Genomic DNA, 15,307 nt, shown 5'->3' with positions numbered 1-15,307 from the left:
GCCAGGTCTTCTCTGGGGAGCAATGGAGATTTCACACAGGGGCCCCTGCTCCACATTACTCAGTCCCAGTCCTGGGCTGTCCAGGGACTGGGGAGGGTGGCTCCTAGTGCATGTGATGCAGGATAGAGGCAAAAAGCTACAACAGGAAAAAGGAGGGTCCTCTGCCCCACTCAGCGCACAAAGCTGCTATTAGCATGTCTGAGTTTGCATAGAAGGACAAGAACTTAAGGCCACACTTTCCCCGAAGAAACTTTCACTTCAGTCAAAGGACTTTGTTTTTTATAAAACCACATTCTGTACTGGCTTCCTGGGACCGTGGGGGGCCAGGCAAGTAACAAACAAAGCTGGCCTGGTGTGAGACAAGAGGGAGTGGTGGGGACTGTAGCAAACACATCTCCTGGGGAAGAGGGTGGCTGCAACTCTGCTCCTCTTCCCTGCTGCTATGTGAGAAGGTGGGACCCGTGCTGCTGCTGCTGCTGGATCTTCCAATTTCTTAAGCAAAGACAGAATCGGCATATAAGATTTTTGTGAGAGCCTGGGCTCTGAGCCAGACTTTCCAGGTTCAAATTCTGGCCAATTACTTAACCTCTTTGGGCATCAATTTTTGCTGTCTGCAAAACAGAGATAAATATTCCTGCCAAGACACACATCCTGATTGTAATAGTGGGAAAGTATCGGGGAAACCGGACCGAGGTGGCATTCTACAAAACCACAGGCCTGGACTCCAAAAATGTCAATGTGAGAAAGGCAAGAAAAGACGGCTCCAAATTTAAAGCAACTAAAGAGACGTGACAAGTGAACGCAACACATGACCCTGAAGGCTAGAAAGGACATGATCAGGACAAGGGGAGAACTGAACATGAACGCCCTATTAAACAGTACTGCGTCAATGTCAAATTCCCTGAATCTGATCAGTGAATTGAGGTTAGGGAGAAGAATGTCCTTGGCTTTAGGAGGAAGTAGTTAGGCATGAAGGATGATATCTGCAACTAACGCACGTGCCTCGGAAAAGAAACGTACAGCTCATCCTCCTCGTTCACAGCTTTAGTATTTTCAAATCTCTTCCTTGCTGAGGTCAAACAGGCCCCACTCTGCCCTCTTGTCTCAGCTTTCCTAAGCACGTGTCCTTTCACCTTCTATTCAGGGCCATGTTTTTCACATTTGGTGCTTTCTGTTGGTGATTTTACTTTTGTTTTGTTTTTTAATTTATTTTTAATTTTTATTTTAAGGAGGCTCCATGCCCAACATGGGGCTTGAACTCACGACTCCGAGACCAAGAGTCGCACGCTCCACGGACTGAGCCAGCCAGGCACCCCAGGGATTTTGCTATAAAAGAAGGCAGCGGGGCACCAGGCTGGGTCAGTCCGTGGAGCGTGCGACTCTTGGTCTCAGGGTTGTGAGTTCGACCCCACACTGGGTGCAGAAATTACTTTAAAAAAATAAAATATTTAAAAAGAAGGCAGTGATGTGCCTTACAGAGAAAATGCCTTTTGGAAAAAATTCATTTAGGTACAAGTTATTGTGCTGTCAGCCATGAGTTGAGTTCATCGCTCATGAACCAACAACGTGTGTTAAATAAGGTGTCTTTAAACAGAAACGCACATACGGGTGCCTGGCTGGCTCAGTCGGTAGAGCACGCAGCTCTCAATCTCAGGGGTGTGAGTCTGAGCCCCACGCTGTGTGCAGAGACTACTTAAAAATTAAAACAAAAACAGAAACACGTAAAACAAGGTTACCTACTGAACGCCTGGCAGAATATCCTGACCAAACGCTCGTAGGAACCTAACCCCACAGGAGTTTGATACCCACTGATTCATAGAACACCACTGCTGTGAATAACAAGAATTGACTGTCTGGGTATTTCAATTACTATTCATGTAACTTTTTCATAGGTTTGAAAATTTTCAAAATCAAACGTTAAAAAATTTTTTTGCTTAGAGCCTCACCGGATTGGGGCACCAGCAGAAATAATACCAGGCAGTCCAGACCCAACAAATACACACACAAGAGGTGTCCCTTATGAGTATATTTATGTGTGCGCACATACACGTGTACATATGCGCACACACACACACACACACACAACACTGAACGGGAAGGGGGGGTCAAGACAGAAAAGACAAGAAGCATCCAAGTGGCACAGGCACACGGGAGGAGGAGGGACAAAGGGAGCATTTGTCCCCACTCTGGCTCCCGCCGGTGGCCTCCTACCAGGAGGTGAACCTGAAGCTGGAAGAACAGGAAGTGCTTATTCTCTCAGAGGAAAGTTTCAAAGTGCAGTCGTTTCTCTTAAAAAAAAAAAAAAAAAAAGCCTCTTCCCTCCACTCTCTGCCCCCTGACAAAAGCCCAGTCCCCTGAGCTGGCTGTCCTTGAGGCTGGGGCAGGACGAGGTCGTGGGGAGCGGCGTAAGGCCAGAGATCTGAAGTGCCCGGGCCCAGAAGGGCTTACGCGTAGTGACCGGCGGGCGTCAGGGGGTGATCCCCTCTGTGGTCCAGCTGGTCCTGCAGGCGGGCAAACTCGGCCAGCTCGTTGAGCTCCTGGAACTGTCGGTCCGTCTTATGGCTGACCAGTGAGCGGTAGAAGTGGACGGCAAAGACGATAAAGACCAGGCCGAAGGGGACCATGATGGTGGTGGAGGCGATGGCGGCGGCCTGGCCCGGGGTGATGCCGCCCGCGCTGCTGCCGTTGACGCTGGCCACTGCGCCACCAGCCGTGGGCTTGCTGGTGGGCCGGGGCTGCCCCGGCTGCTTCTTGAGGGGCAAGAACTTGACCCAGCAAAGCAGCACAACCTCGGCCAGGAAGAGCAGCGTGCCGATGACGGTGGAGAAGGCCCAGGCTAGCTCGATGTGGCGGTGCATGCGCTCGTGGGGTGACTCCTTGACTGAGTTGAGGTTGTGCACGTTGCTCACGGCCTCGATGTTGGGCAGGATGCAGGTGCTGATCATGAGGGCAAACAGGTGGACGGCCACGAGGACTGTGGTGCAGGCGCTGAAGGCGATGAGCAGCCCTGGCGGGTAGTCATGGTCGGCGTCCAGCTGCACCTCCACCATCGCCACCTGGGGGGTAGGGGAGAGGCGGGCTGAGTGCCGGGACCCTCCCGGCCCACAGAGCCATACTCAAATCCTGGCTCCCCTCCCACCAAGCTCCTGAACCCTGGGCAGGTTACCTGGCCTCTCTGAGCCTCAGTCTCCTTATCTATACAGTGGGGATAATAGGACCCACTCACTTAGGGTTGAAGAGGTACTAGCGAAGATAGCAGGTTTAGAGCCCAGGCTGCCTGGATTTGAATCCCAGTTCTGCTACTTGCTAGCCACATGTCCTTGGGAAAGTCACTGAACCTTACTTCTTTATTTGTAAAACCAAGATATCACAGTAGTTCATAGGATTATTTCAACAATTAAGTGAGAGTCCCTGGTACATGGTAAACATCTCCCAAATAGTCACCACTGCTCCTAACACCCAGCTAGGTATTCAAAACCTACCACCACAAACAAGTTTGCTGTATATTTTACTACGATACAGTTTCATTGAAAAAAAAAAAAAAAGCAGCAGCTGCAGCAACCACTAACCACTCTCTCTGCTGGCCCCACATCCGTTCCCAAGCACAGGCTTCCCCTTCATGCCCTGCTCCCGGGACAGAGAGGGGTGGGGTAGAGATGAAGGCCCTCCCAGGTCAGGCTCAGGCCCTTTCTGAGAACACAGTGCACCAACCAACAAGGAACGCAGAAGCTTCCTAGAAGACAGAGCCCAGTGCTGCTGACGTGTGGTTGGCAAGCCCTGGGGCCATCTCCTCCCCTAGCCCCCCTAGTCCCCACTCTGGGCCCCACAGCTGACGCACTAGCTGCTTCCCAGTTCCTGGAGACCTGTAGACCCAGGGTCACCAGGGGCACCTTCTGGGCCTGCCACCTGCTGCTTCTCACCTAGACCTTGCAAATCACCCCCATCTGAAGGAGCCAGCTCATCAGATCTGGGCTGGGAACAGCAGGCAGTGGGCACCGTGCCAGGATCTGCCTGCCTGGGCTGGAGGGACTGAGGCAGCAAGCACCAATGACAGTACCATTATGCACAGTGACCCTTCATAAAGTGTTTGCTATGTGTGTACCAGGTTCTGGGTGGGGAAGGTCCAAGGCTGAGATGTATCCACTGGCCCTACACCAACCTACCCTGACCTCTCCTTACTCCTGGGGAGGAGGTGGGCTCTTTCTTACCCCACTAGCTCTCCTTCTGCCCAAATGCCTGGCCCTGTTTGCTTTCATTTCTTGTACCTCTGTACCCTTCCTTTGGCCTAGAAAGACAGTGTGAGGCAGTGGTTGGGAGCACAGGCTTTAGGGCCATGCTGCCTGGCTTTGAACCTAGACTCCTCTGCCCTCTCTTTGGCTATATGGCTCTGGCAAGCTCCTTCAACTTTCTGGGCCTGTTTCCTTAACTGTAAAATGGGAATAATGGTACATGGTCAGAGGACTGTTGTGAGGACTAAGTCGTTTGTAAGATACTTAGGTCCATGTAAAATACTTAGTGCCTGGCACAGAGTAAACACTCAATAAAAGTGAGCTGTATTATTTTTCAGCTTAGAAACTTCATCTCAAACCCACTACCTCTACGTGGAATCCTCTGGGGTTTCTACCCTCCTGCTGGAGAGGTACACTCTGGATGACAGAACAGCAAGGCCAAACTGGGGGGCCTGAGTCCTGGCTCCAGAACCAGCCTTGTCTCCTTGTTTGACCTGGGTCGAAACCCTCCCCTCTTGTTTGTAAAAGGAGGGCACACGGGGAGATGAAGGTCACAGGCTAGAGCTGATGTGGGGGTCTGACACCTTTGAGAATCTGGTGAAAATAATGGCTACACCCTCCTTAGAACATCCAGGTAGATGTATTCACAGGACTTTTCAGACAATTTCAATGAGATTCACAGACTCTTACCCTCACTTGCCACAACGGATGACCATATGAACAGTTCAGCCCAGGAGTTTACAGAATGTTTCAAACTCCTATAAATCTGGGGCAGTGCCACCAGGATTTTGGCTGTTTTTTAAGATCACTGGTGGCCTAATGCCAATCCTGAGAATTCTTAGTACACATGGGTGAGGGCAGGCCACCAGGGCATGAGTTAAGGGACACATCCCAAGGCCCCCTGGTCTCTGTCACCACAGGGTGCTGCCCACACTGGAAAAGGAGGGCACCCTCCAGCAATGCATGCCTCCTGCCACCACCTCCCCACCCCCAGCACTTCCTCTTCCTGTTTTGGCCTGCTGCCCCGGAACCTGAAACCAGAGAGGGGACAAGCAGGAGAGCCCGCTGCTTGGCTGCCCCAGGTCCACTGGCTAAATTTACTCACTCACTGGAAATGTCCAGACCTATCAGGTACATCGGGCCCTGACCTGAGCACTCGGGGGACGTACACAGGTAACTAATCTGTTCCCTTACAGAGCAGATGGTGTCGCCCCATCTATACAGCCGTGAAGAATGAACTGGTTCCTCCATTTACAAAGCTGGTAGGTGACCCTGGACAAGTATATCAAGCTCTCTGTGCCACATCTATAAAACAGGGGCCCATTTATGGTTGTTATAAGCATTCAATGAGCTAAAGAACATAAAGTGCCTAGAACAGGACCTGGCATATAGTAAGCTTAATAAAGTGTCAACGACTATGAGCAACATCATTATTCTTCTTTTACAAATGAGGAAACGGTCTCAGAGACGTGAGGTCAGTTGTCCCAGAGGTTGTAACTGGTACTAAGTGGGAGCTCTGAATTCCAGTCTACTTGGCTCTAAAGCCCGTGTGCAAAGGGGATCATAAGAGCACTTTTCTCACGTGGGTGCTACGACAGTTCTCTCTAAATCCACACCCTGGAATCCCAACCCCCAATGTGACGGAGGTGGGGCCTTGGGAGGTGATTAGAACACGAGGGTGGAGCCCTCTGAGCAGGATTAGTGCCCTTAAAAAAAGAGCCCGGAGAGCCCCCTGCCCCTCCTGGGATGGGAGGGCACAGTTGAGTAGACAGCAGCTGGGAGTCAGGAAGCCAGTCCCTCAAAAGATTCTGAATCTGCCGACACCTTGATCTTGGACTTCCAGCCTCCAAAAGTGTGAGGAAATAAATGTCTGCTGTTTATAAGCCACCCCGTCCGTCATTCTGTTGCAACAGCCCAGATGGACTAAGACAGTCGCTGAGGGGACCAATGGATGAGGTCTTGACATGTAAGCATTTAACACAGGGCCAGACCACAGGAGGTGCTCAATCAATTTTAGTTGATAAGAAAAGCAGGGGGCTCGAGGCAGAAGAGAAATAGCCCAGGGGTGTCTGGCTGGCTCAGCTGGTAGAAAATGAGGCTCTTAACTTTGGGGTTGTGAGTTCGAGACCTATGATGTGTGTAGAAATTGCTTAAATAAATAAAATTTTAAAAAAGAAAAAGAAGAACAGCCCCTGGGTACCATCAGCTCAGGCTGGAGAGAACTGACCCCATGAGCCAAGGTTCTGCCCTCTGGGGTGGGTAAGGAAGCTGGATCCCCACTCTGGCCCTCATCTGCCCCAGCTCCGAACCTGGGGCATAAGGAGAAGGTGTGCCCCAAACCACACAGGGCCCGATGGGTACCTCGGCTGGACAGAGACGACCCTTTCATACCATTTGTCACACTCACAGGATCCAGGACCAGAAATCACAGCTACTGGGACATACCTGGCTTGGGGACACCAGAACCCACGAGCCCTCCCTGAGGTCTTGAGCTGGGGAAAGGCTAGGCACAGCAAAGCCTGAAACGCCGGGCACTCCAAGGAAGAGGAAAGACCTTCCTGCCAAGCTCTGGAAGAAACTCCATCACCCTCACCAGCCCCAACAATTCCTGGGACTTTGACCATATGGGCCGGCTGTATGTACACCAGGGACCAAGTTCAGTGCCATGGGGCTGCGGAAAGGAATAATGTGGAGAAGCAACAGATGGCACACATCTTGGATCCTGGATAATGGATAAAAAACCATTCACAGGAATACAAGGCACTGTTTTTTCCAGAATGCTTCCCTCTTCGGAAATCCCCCCACAGACAGAGTAAAGTCAAGGGGGCCTTGCGGAATCTGGCAGGCGACTCCCAGGGCCCCAGCTGAGTCCCAGAGAGATCAGATCAGATCAGATTGCAAGCAGCTTCGCAAGGTAAATATAGCCAGAATGCTGGGCCCATTAACCCAAAATAAACAGCTCCCAGCCAGCCAAGGGCCTGCTTGAACCTGGCCACATGGGGCCTAAAGGGATAGGAAGGACAAGAGATTGCCAGCCCCACCGCACACTGGTCCATGGACCCCGCACAGGGGCCACTAGGACACCAATTTTTAAGCATGAGCCAAGAAGAGGACCACGTGATTCTGCAAAGGGTGGGGCCTGGCTGGCCTTGCCAGGCATTTGCCTGCTATGCCGAATGCCAACTAGCTCTCCTCACTCCTGCTGGGCTCCATGGAGACCCCTGCCACCTGGAAGTCTAGGCCCTTCCGAGGCAGCCCTCCCATGCCTGGCCCGCCCCCAACAGCCACAGTTGGGAGACCCAACTGTCCTTTTCCAAGCCTGGGCTTCATTGTTCACTCTTTCAGGAGGGTAGGTGGCCGTAGCCCGGAACACAAGGGCCGCCAAGCAGTCACCTGGGGTCACCCAGAGCTGTCTGAGCCTGCCGGCCCTACCTCAAATGCAAACCATCTATTAAGAGAGGATCGAGGCCTAGTCTAGTGGTTTACAAACTCTTCTGACCACTACAGTCCAGTACTCCAAATGTTTCTATAAATAGATACACATTTATAACAGAAACAAAAGTTTCCCCAAACAATACTTCTTAAAGGACGCTGACAGAGCCTATCCTTACAACAAGCAATGCACGCTGCTCTTTAGTTCTAATTTCATTTAAAAAAAAAAAAAAGCTGGTTGCAATTCACTAAATTTATGTCATAAGCCAAACAGTTTGACCCTGTAGGTTCTGGGGAGGACAGGCCTAGGCTTTCTGGGTGTCTAGCTAATTCCACCTCCCTCAGGTTTTACCTTCCAAGTCAGCCCTGCTCTGGGGCCTCCTGGGTGAGGCTGGGGCCACTCACCCAGTGGTGGGAAATAGGTATTGAGAGCTTACTATGGGCCTGGACGATCTTGGAGAGCGCGGGAAGGAGGGCAAAATCTCTGCCCAGGGAGGAGGTGGCAGGCCCTGAACATTTAGGCAAATAAGTATTTTCAGACTGTGACAAGTGTCCTTCCATCCACGCTCCCCCCACCACTGCACTTACCAAACATGTCCTAAAGGCAGAATTACCCGAAGACTTGTTCCCTTCCCTCTACTCTTATTTCCCTCTGTTTCCCCAGCGTTTAGTACTTGTCCCTCCAGGGGTCAAACACCGCTGAAGAGATAAATGAAGGTGAGACCCTGTCTCTGACATCTCTGGTGGACCATCCTCGGCGATCCACTGCGGAGGCCACACTAGAACTTCCAACGACATTCATTTATTATTTAGCTCCTCCTTTCAACTTTTTAATTTTGTATTTTTATGTGTTCATAATACACGTATCATATTAAGGCATATCTCATTCATAAGGATACCGATACTGAAGCTACCACGAACATTTTTTTCGAGGGGTATGCACTCAAAAATGAGGATGCTGCTTAGGCCAGGGTTTGGCAAACTGTGGCCTCTAGACTGCAGTTTTTGTAAATAAAGTTTTATTGGCACACAACCAAACCCATTCATTTCCCTATCCTCTGTGGCTGTTTTTGAGCTAAAATGGATGAACTGAGGGGCACCTGGGTGGCTCAGTCAGTTAAGCATCTGCCTTTGGCTCAGGTCGTGATCCCAGGGTCCTGGGATGGAGTCCCGCATCGGGCTCCTTGCTTAGCAGGGAGCCTGCTTCTCCCTCTGCTGCTCCCCCTGCTTGTGCTCTCTCGCTCTCTATCTGACAAATAAATAAAATCTTTAAAAAAAAAATTAAAAATAAATGGCAGAATTGAGTAGTTTACCACCAAGACTGTGTGGCCTGTAAAGCTGACAATATTTACTATCTGGCCCTTTATAGAAAAAGGTGGCTGATTTCTGGATTAGACCAATGCTCAAAAACCAAAGAGGGCTGGCTGTCAAATCCCAGTCCCACAAGATTCTCCTCTGAAGAAGAGTCTGTGGTCCTACCAGTCTCTGACATTCCTTCTGGGGAGTATATTAAAGGCTACCTAAAGGGCCTGGCGGGCTCAGTCAGTAGAACATATGACTCTTGATCTCAGGGTTGTGGGTTCGAGCCCCAAGTTGGGTATAGAAATTACTTAAAACTAAAGTTTATGAAAGCCTACCCAGAAGACGCATTACAGAGAAACCTGCTGGCTTCTGCTTAGAACCTTCTCAGTTCCACTTCTGCAAGAGACCCCACCCCAACTCCAAACACTGATTTCCATCATGCCACCTTGGGAAACCCTAGAGTTCTACTTTGCCAGCCCTGAACCAAACAACCAGCAGAACTCAACAGGGTTCCCAGCTGAAAATTTCAGAAATTCATGAAAGGCACTTGTGAAGTTTTACAAAAAGTTTCTCAGCTGGCAGGGAGCTCCCTCCCCTTGGGGCATTCGACAAATTCCATCTATAAACAGCCTGGCGTGCAAAACCCCACATCTGGAAGGATTCAAAGGCCCAGCTATCAACCAGCTACAGCAGCCAGAGGATGGTTAAGTAGAAATGGCGCCAAGTCAGACCTACCAGTCCTTGAAGTCTACTAGCCGGATATCTTAACCTCCATGTTCCTATGAGACTTAGGTATTTTTAGCTTTTGTTTTTTGTTTTGTTTTGTTTTAAAGATCTTATTTATTTGCCAGAGAGAGAGCATAAGCAGGGGGAGTGGCAGGCAGAGGGAGAGGGAGAGGGATAAGCAGACTCTCCAATGAGCAGGAAGCCCTATTTGGGCTCAATCCCAGGACCCCAGGATCACGACCCAAGCTGAAGGCAGACGCTCACCCAACTGCACCACCCAGGAGCCCCTTAGCTTTTGGTTTTGTTTTTAAAGATTTTATTTATTTATTTGAAAGAGAGACAGATGGGGCGCCTGGGTGGCACAGTGGTTAAGCCTCTGCCTTCGGCTCAGGGCGTGATCCCGGCGTTATGGGATCGAGCCCCACATCAGGCTTCTCCGCTAGGAGCCTGCTTCTTCCTCTCCCACTCCCCCTGCTTGTGTTCCCTCTCTCGCTGGCTGTCTCTATCTCTGTCGAATAAATAAAAAATCTTTAAAAAAGAAAGAAAGAAAGAAAGAAAGAAAGAAAGAAAGAAAGAAAGAAAGAAAGAAAGAAAGAAAGAAAGAACGAGCGAGCACGAGAGGGAGGAGGGGCGGAGGGAGAGGGAGAAGCAGATTCCCCGCTGAGCGCAGAGCACCCCCATCTCCCCAGATCATGACCTGGGCTGAAGTTGACGCTTAACCGACTGAGCCACCCAGGTGCCCCCAACCTTAGATTTTCTATCTATAGTACATACCTTTAAGAGTTGATCTGAGGATTAAATAAGAATGAAGAAAAGGGCCCAGGCTCATGCCTGGAAGTTAGTAAATAGTAACATCATCAAGATTATTCTAGAATTCATCACATAACTTGCACTGCTCCCTACTGCCTACATAAGAGTTCAGACTTTTGAAACAGTCAGTCAAGGCCCTCCCTGTAACATCTTCCCTGACTAGATTCACCTTCCTCAACAACTCCTTCCACACCTTTAACTCCAGCTACACCAGCCCCGCTGCCTTTCCCTGAGACCCTAAATTTCTCATCTTTCTAACTTTATTCCCAACACTTCCTCTGATCAGAGGGCTCTTCCCCAAGCCCTAACTCTACCAGCTCAAGGTTTAGCTGGAATCATATTCTTCTAAATCAGTTAACCCTTTTAAAGCAGTCCCATGAGAACAAGGGTGAGCGGGATTCCTGAAAACCTGGACCAGGGGCATTCTAAGTGCTTTGCAAATACTAACTCAAAGAATCCTCACTCCAACCCTATGAGGTAGGTACTACTATTATCCCCATTTTACAGGTAAGGAAGGCCCAGAGACATTTAAATAACCTTCCCAGGATCTCACGGTTGGTTGTAAGTAGTAGAGCCGGAATTTGAACCAAGTTGTCCGGCTCGAGTCCTTGTTCTTAATTTGCTCGGTCATACTGCAGCCTCCCAGCTCTGTCCTCCCTACCACTCTGGTAAGTCCTCTTCCACAGCAGCGGGGCTACCCCAGGGTCACAGTCTCTGCAGCTAACCAGCCAAGTAACCTTGGGCAAGTTATTCACTTGGGACAAGCCCCTACCCTCACCAGGTTGTGTGAAGATACAACAGATGGTCAAGTAAAACACTTAGCACAACGTCTGGCCTATAGCAAGAGCCCGAGCAACACAAACAATGATCACTATTCGTAATTAGCACTGTGAGGAGTAACAGCAATTTCTCACTCATTTCCATGCCCCTTGAACTCTGAACATATCCCCAGAGGCTCAGTGTCTCAGGATTTCAGCTCTTCCCTCCAAGTCATTTTCACAGAAATTCCAAGCCAACTTCTGAACCCGCTCTGGAACCTGGGAACAAAAGGGTGCTGGCGGGCAGAGAACTTGAGGAGGCAGATAATCCAAAAATAATTGATCCCAGGTCGTGGAAAGCATTTTGTTTACGGCAGCAGGCTGACCTTCCCAATTATCTTCTGCTTAGGCTAACGTTACAGCCTGCCCTCCCCAGCAAACCAAGACTGCCAGTGGGCTCACCATAGTCCGGCAGGACACAGGGTCGGGCCGAGGGGGCTGGCTCTCACGGAGATAAACTGAGGCACAGATGACCCCGGTCACAGCCCATGAGGGTACCCTCAGCTCAAGAAGCACCTGCAGGATGCGAATCATGGGCTACATCCAGGGCCCCTGGTTGTGGAGTCTGGATGCTGAGCGCAGCAAAGCCCTGTTGTTTCTAGAAATGCTGTCAGGAGTGGGACTCTTGTCTGCAGACTAGACGGGGTCCAGCTAAGATGTTTATATGATCAGATCCTGAAAATTTCTCCACCTCTTGTGTGCCCAGGCGGGACTCATAACGAATCCTCACCCAAGTCCATGGCACAGCAGGATATGTCTCCCCTTTGTCCACATGAGGAAACTGGCTCCAGGGCATAAAGCCACCTGTCCGAGAGCCCACTGAGAGCCCACAGCCTATCTCCCCAGCACATCAGGGCATCCGGCCAGGCCTTTCCGCCCATGAACGCCCATGAACGGGAGTCTCTCCATCCCCTCCAGGCTCTTGGGAGACCCTCCCTCAATCTCACCTGCTGAACAGGTGAGCCTGGCAGCCTTGCCAACTCTCCTACTCTTGGAGATCAGAGGTCACACAGTGCCTCTCTGGTTTTCCAGGTCTCTAGGAAGGAAGCCCTCTGGGGGCAGGAAGTTGGTTGTGCTGACTCACGGGCCAAGGGAGAGTAGTCCAGGAAACTCGCTCACTCTGTTTCCATGGTGCTCGGTCCTGTGGCACCCCTTTCTCTCAGAGGCTCACTCACCAAGCTGAGTGTATGTAGTGGGGGGTGGGGCAAAGGCAGAGCTGCCTGCCTCTCGGATCTATCTTCACCCCAACTCTAGTTCTCCCATAGATTTACAGACTCACAGCAAAGACAGTTACCCTCTTGTAACCGCTTCCCCAGAACGGAGGCTGTGATGGGGTTCAGCTCCTCCCTGCCACAGGAACTTTGGGGAGTTCATCTGAGGAGCCAGGAAGCCTTCTCCACCCTGACCAGGGAAAATAAAGGTCCCCAAGATACACTCTGGGTGAGCCAAGGCCCACCCAATGCCACCTGCCTCCTGACTTCCTGCAGTGTTTCTAGCAGGAGGAAGAGGAAGGTGCCATCTGATTAGGAGGCTGGCTTCTCGAGGACAAAGAGGACTCCAGAGGGCAGGAAAGTGCAACCCATCAGATCTTCACTTCTCCGGGAGTGGGAAGGGGCCTGGGCAGCTATGAATTTATGACCCCAAGAAAAAGGGGAACAGGTGTGCCACCATCTTAAACCCAGAGCACAGCTGTGAAAAGCTAATGGTGTCAGTCCCTGCCCCCAAACTGCAACATTTTATTCTGCTTAACTTTCCTGCTCTCTCATTTCCTAGGAGACCTGGTCCCAACATGTCCCTGGCTGGACACTGACCAGAACTCCACACCACAAAAGGCGTAAGTGCCCAAGACAGTTCTGGATGCTGGCAAACTCAGGTTTAAATCCTGCTCTAGCAGAAAGTCCTGTGGCAAAACCACCTCAGAGGGTGGTTGAGGAGTTAGTGTGGAAGTTTAGGGAACCTAAACAATGCCTAGTACAGGGTGAGTGATTGGTAAACGGTCAGCTAGTCTTAGAGCTTCTTCAGGCAAAGGCAGACTGGTCTCTAAGGATTTGGGACTGACAGAACAGAATTCCATCATATGACCTAAACCAAAACTAGTGTGCCACTCCCTTACACAAACACACACACATTCTCTCATCCCCTCTCAAGGGCTTCCTCAATTTAATTCTTAAAGTCAGAGATACTTCTAAGTAGCAGCCTTCATTTACTGATTCAGAAATTAAGACCCAGAGAGAAAAATGTATCTGAGGTCACACAGGCAGCAAGGGGTGAGCTAGGAGGGCTCTTCCCCACCCCCAATCACCTGGCTTTTTCACTGAGGCCCAGTGTGCTCTGGGCCCGCTCAGCGCTTCTAAAAGTTCAGACTCCACTGCGTCGGCCCACTTGTTTGTGGAACACAGGGAGAGTACCAGACACACTCCCAAGAAAACACGAGGGTGCAGCCACTCCCTCCCTCAAGGCCAAGGGCTTAGCTCACTTACTGGGGAGGCAGAAGTGCCCTGGGCTAGAGACGTTGGAAGAGGAGGGCACCCCACTCACACAGGCTGATGTCACACTGTGATCACCACAAATTGTTCTGCAGGCCCTGCTGTGGGAGACTCCAGGCCTGAGGGCACCCTTAGGACCACTTCTCGGCCTAACCTGCAGCCTCATGCACCCAACCCCTCAAAGGCTTGTTTCTCACTCCAGCCCAGCCTGGCATAGGAAGATGAAACGATGCCTAAGCCCCCAAATCAACTAAAAGCCCAATCAAGAGGAACATGTACCACCCTCCTCCCTCACACCCAGTGACTCAGTGACAAGTTTCTGGAGAAGAAACTGAGGGTGGAGAACGGTTATCAAAACCCTAGGCTGAGGCTCTCGGAAAATGCAGTGGAAGAAAGAGTGTCAGGAAATCCCCTCTACTAGGTGATAAAAGGACATGGCCAATACCTTTTGGCCTCAAGTGTGGGGTCACAAGAAAGACAGCTCAGGGGTCCCACTCCTCCTCCCCACCTCCTGACACCTGCTTCCACGGAGATCAGACCCTTTATGTCCTTCCTTTGCCCCTGAACAAATGTGGGACTGTCTTCTTAGAGACCCACTTCGAAGATCCTGTTTCTCTCCACTTGCTGCATGCACCAAAGTTACCCATCTGAAGGCACCTGAGCCCCTCACCCCTGGACATTTGTCTGACACCCAATCTCCCACACCAGATGTCACTTGTCGCCCACCTCTGCTCAGAGCCAGTACGTCTGGCCCCCTCCATCGTCCACGACACCTTTCTCCCAGATTTTCCCCGAACCCCCTCCCCGCCCGGCCTGCCTAGCCTGCTCCCGGTAGGCCCCGTCGGGTCTGTGGACGGGAGTGTCAGGAGGACAGGAGAGAGGGCAGGGTAGGGAGGCCCGAGCTCACCATTGCGAAGCCGGAGAGCAGAGCAGAGGTCCGGCTGGAGGCTTTGAGCTTGGCGCGGCTCAAGTAGAGCTTGCGCCAGGACAGCGCCTGCATCGAGTGCTCGTTGAGGCTCATCACCTCGGAGTAACTCTGCCCGATCCAGTCCGGGTAGGTGACGGCGGCTGGCGGTGGCGGCGGCGGCGACCCCGGGGGCTCCCCGTCCCCGCTGCGGCGGCAGCTCCGGCGGCTGCCGCTGTTGGTGCTGCCGCCGCTGAGGGGAAGCTCCGGGCTGTTGCTGTTCGGGGGCGGGGCGGGCTCCGGATGCATGGAGCACGGTGCAAATGCGCGGGCCGGCCCGGGCTCCTGCGAAGGCAGTGGCCCCCACCCTCCGCCGCACCTCCGCCTCCGCCTGAGGCAGCCGCCGCCTGCCCCCCGCGCGGGCCGGGCCTTACCCGGCCGGCCGCCGAGGACGAGAAGGAGGTAGAGGAAGCCGCTGCAGCCCCAGCTCGCAGGCCCGCCGCGCCGCTTGCAAAACCCTGGGGCCGCCCCGACGCGAGCCTGCGCGCTAGCCAGCGTCCAAGATCCCTGGCCCGGACTCTCCGCGCGGGCCACGATTGG

The 15,307-nt window shown here is 51.9% G+C and overlaps 1 protein-coding gene across 1 annotated transcript; it reads right to left on the bottom strand.

Moving 5' to 3' along the window:
* Nucleotides 1–2,011: 2,011 nt before the first annotated feature.
* LOC123779365 (calcium release-activated calcium channel protein 1) lies at nucleotides 2,012–15,269 on the bottom strand. Its single transcript, XM_045777398.2, has 2 exons — nucleotides 14,711–15,269; nucleotides 2,012–3,056 (listed from the first exon to the last, which is right to left on the bottom strand). Exons 1-2 carry the CDS (start codon nucleotides 15,014–15,016, stop codon nucleotides 2,445–2,447), a joined length of 918 nt encoding a protein of 305 aa, XP_045633354.1. The 5' UTR covers nucleotides 15,017–15,269; the 3' UTR covers nucleotides 2,012–2,444.
* Nucleotides 15,270–15,307: the final 38 nt, after the last annotated feature.

This window comes from Ursus americanus, chromosome 30 (assembly GCF_024610735.1).
Source record: "Ursus americanus isolate L20-20 chromosome 30, mUrsAme1.1.p, whole genome shotgun sequence".
Classification (NCBI taxonomy): domain Eukaryota; kingdom Metazoa; phylum Chordata; class Mammalia; order Carnivora; family Ursidae; genus Ursus; species Ursus americanus.
This window is presented reverse-complemented; position numbering and strand designations above follow the sequence as displayed.

Bases quoted from the DNA above. Each gene is read 5' to 3' on its own strand.
- LOC123779365 (XM_045777398.2), bottom strand. From the start codon at position 15,016: ATGCATCCGGAGCCCGCCCCGCCCCCGAACAGCAACAGCCCGGAGCTT. The intron at 3,057-14,710 runs GTGAGCTCGGGC...CCTACCCCCCAG, and splicing joins TGCTCTCCGGCTTCGCAATG to GTGGCGATGGTGGAGGTGCA.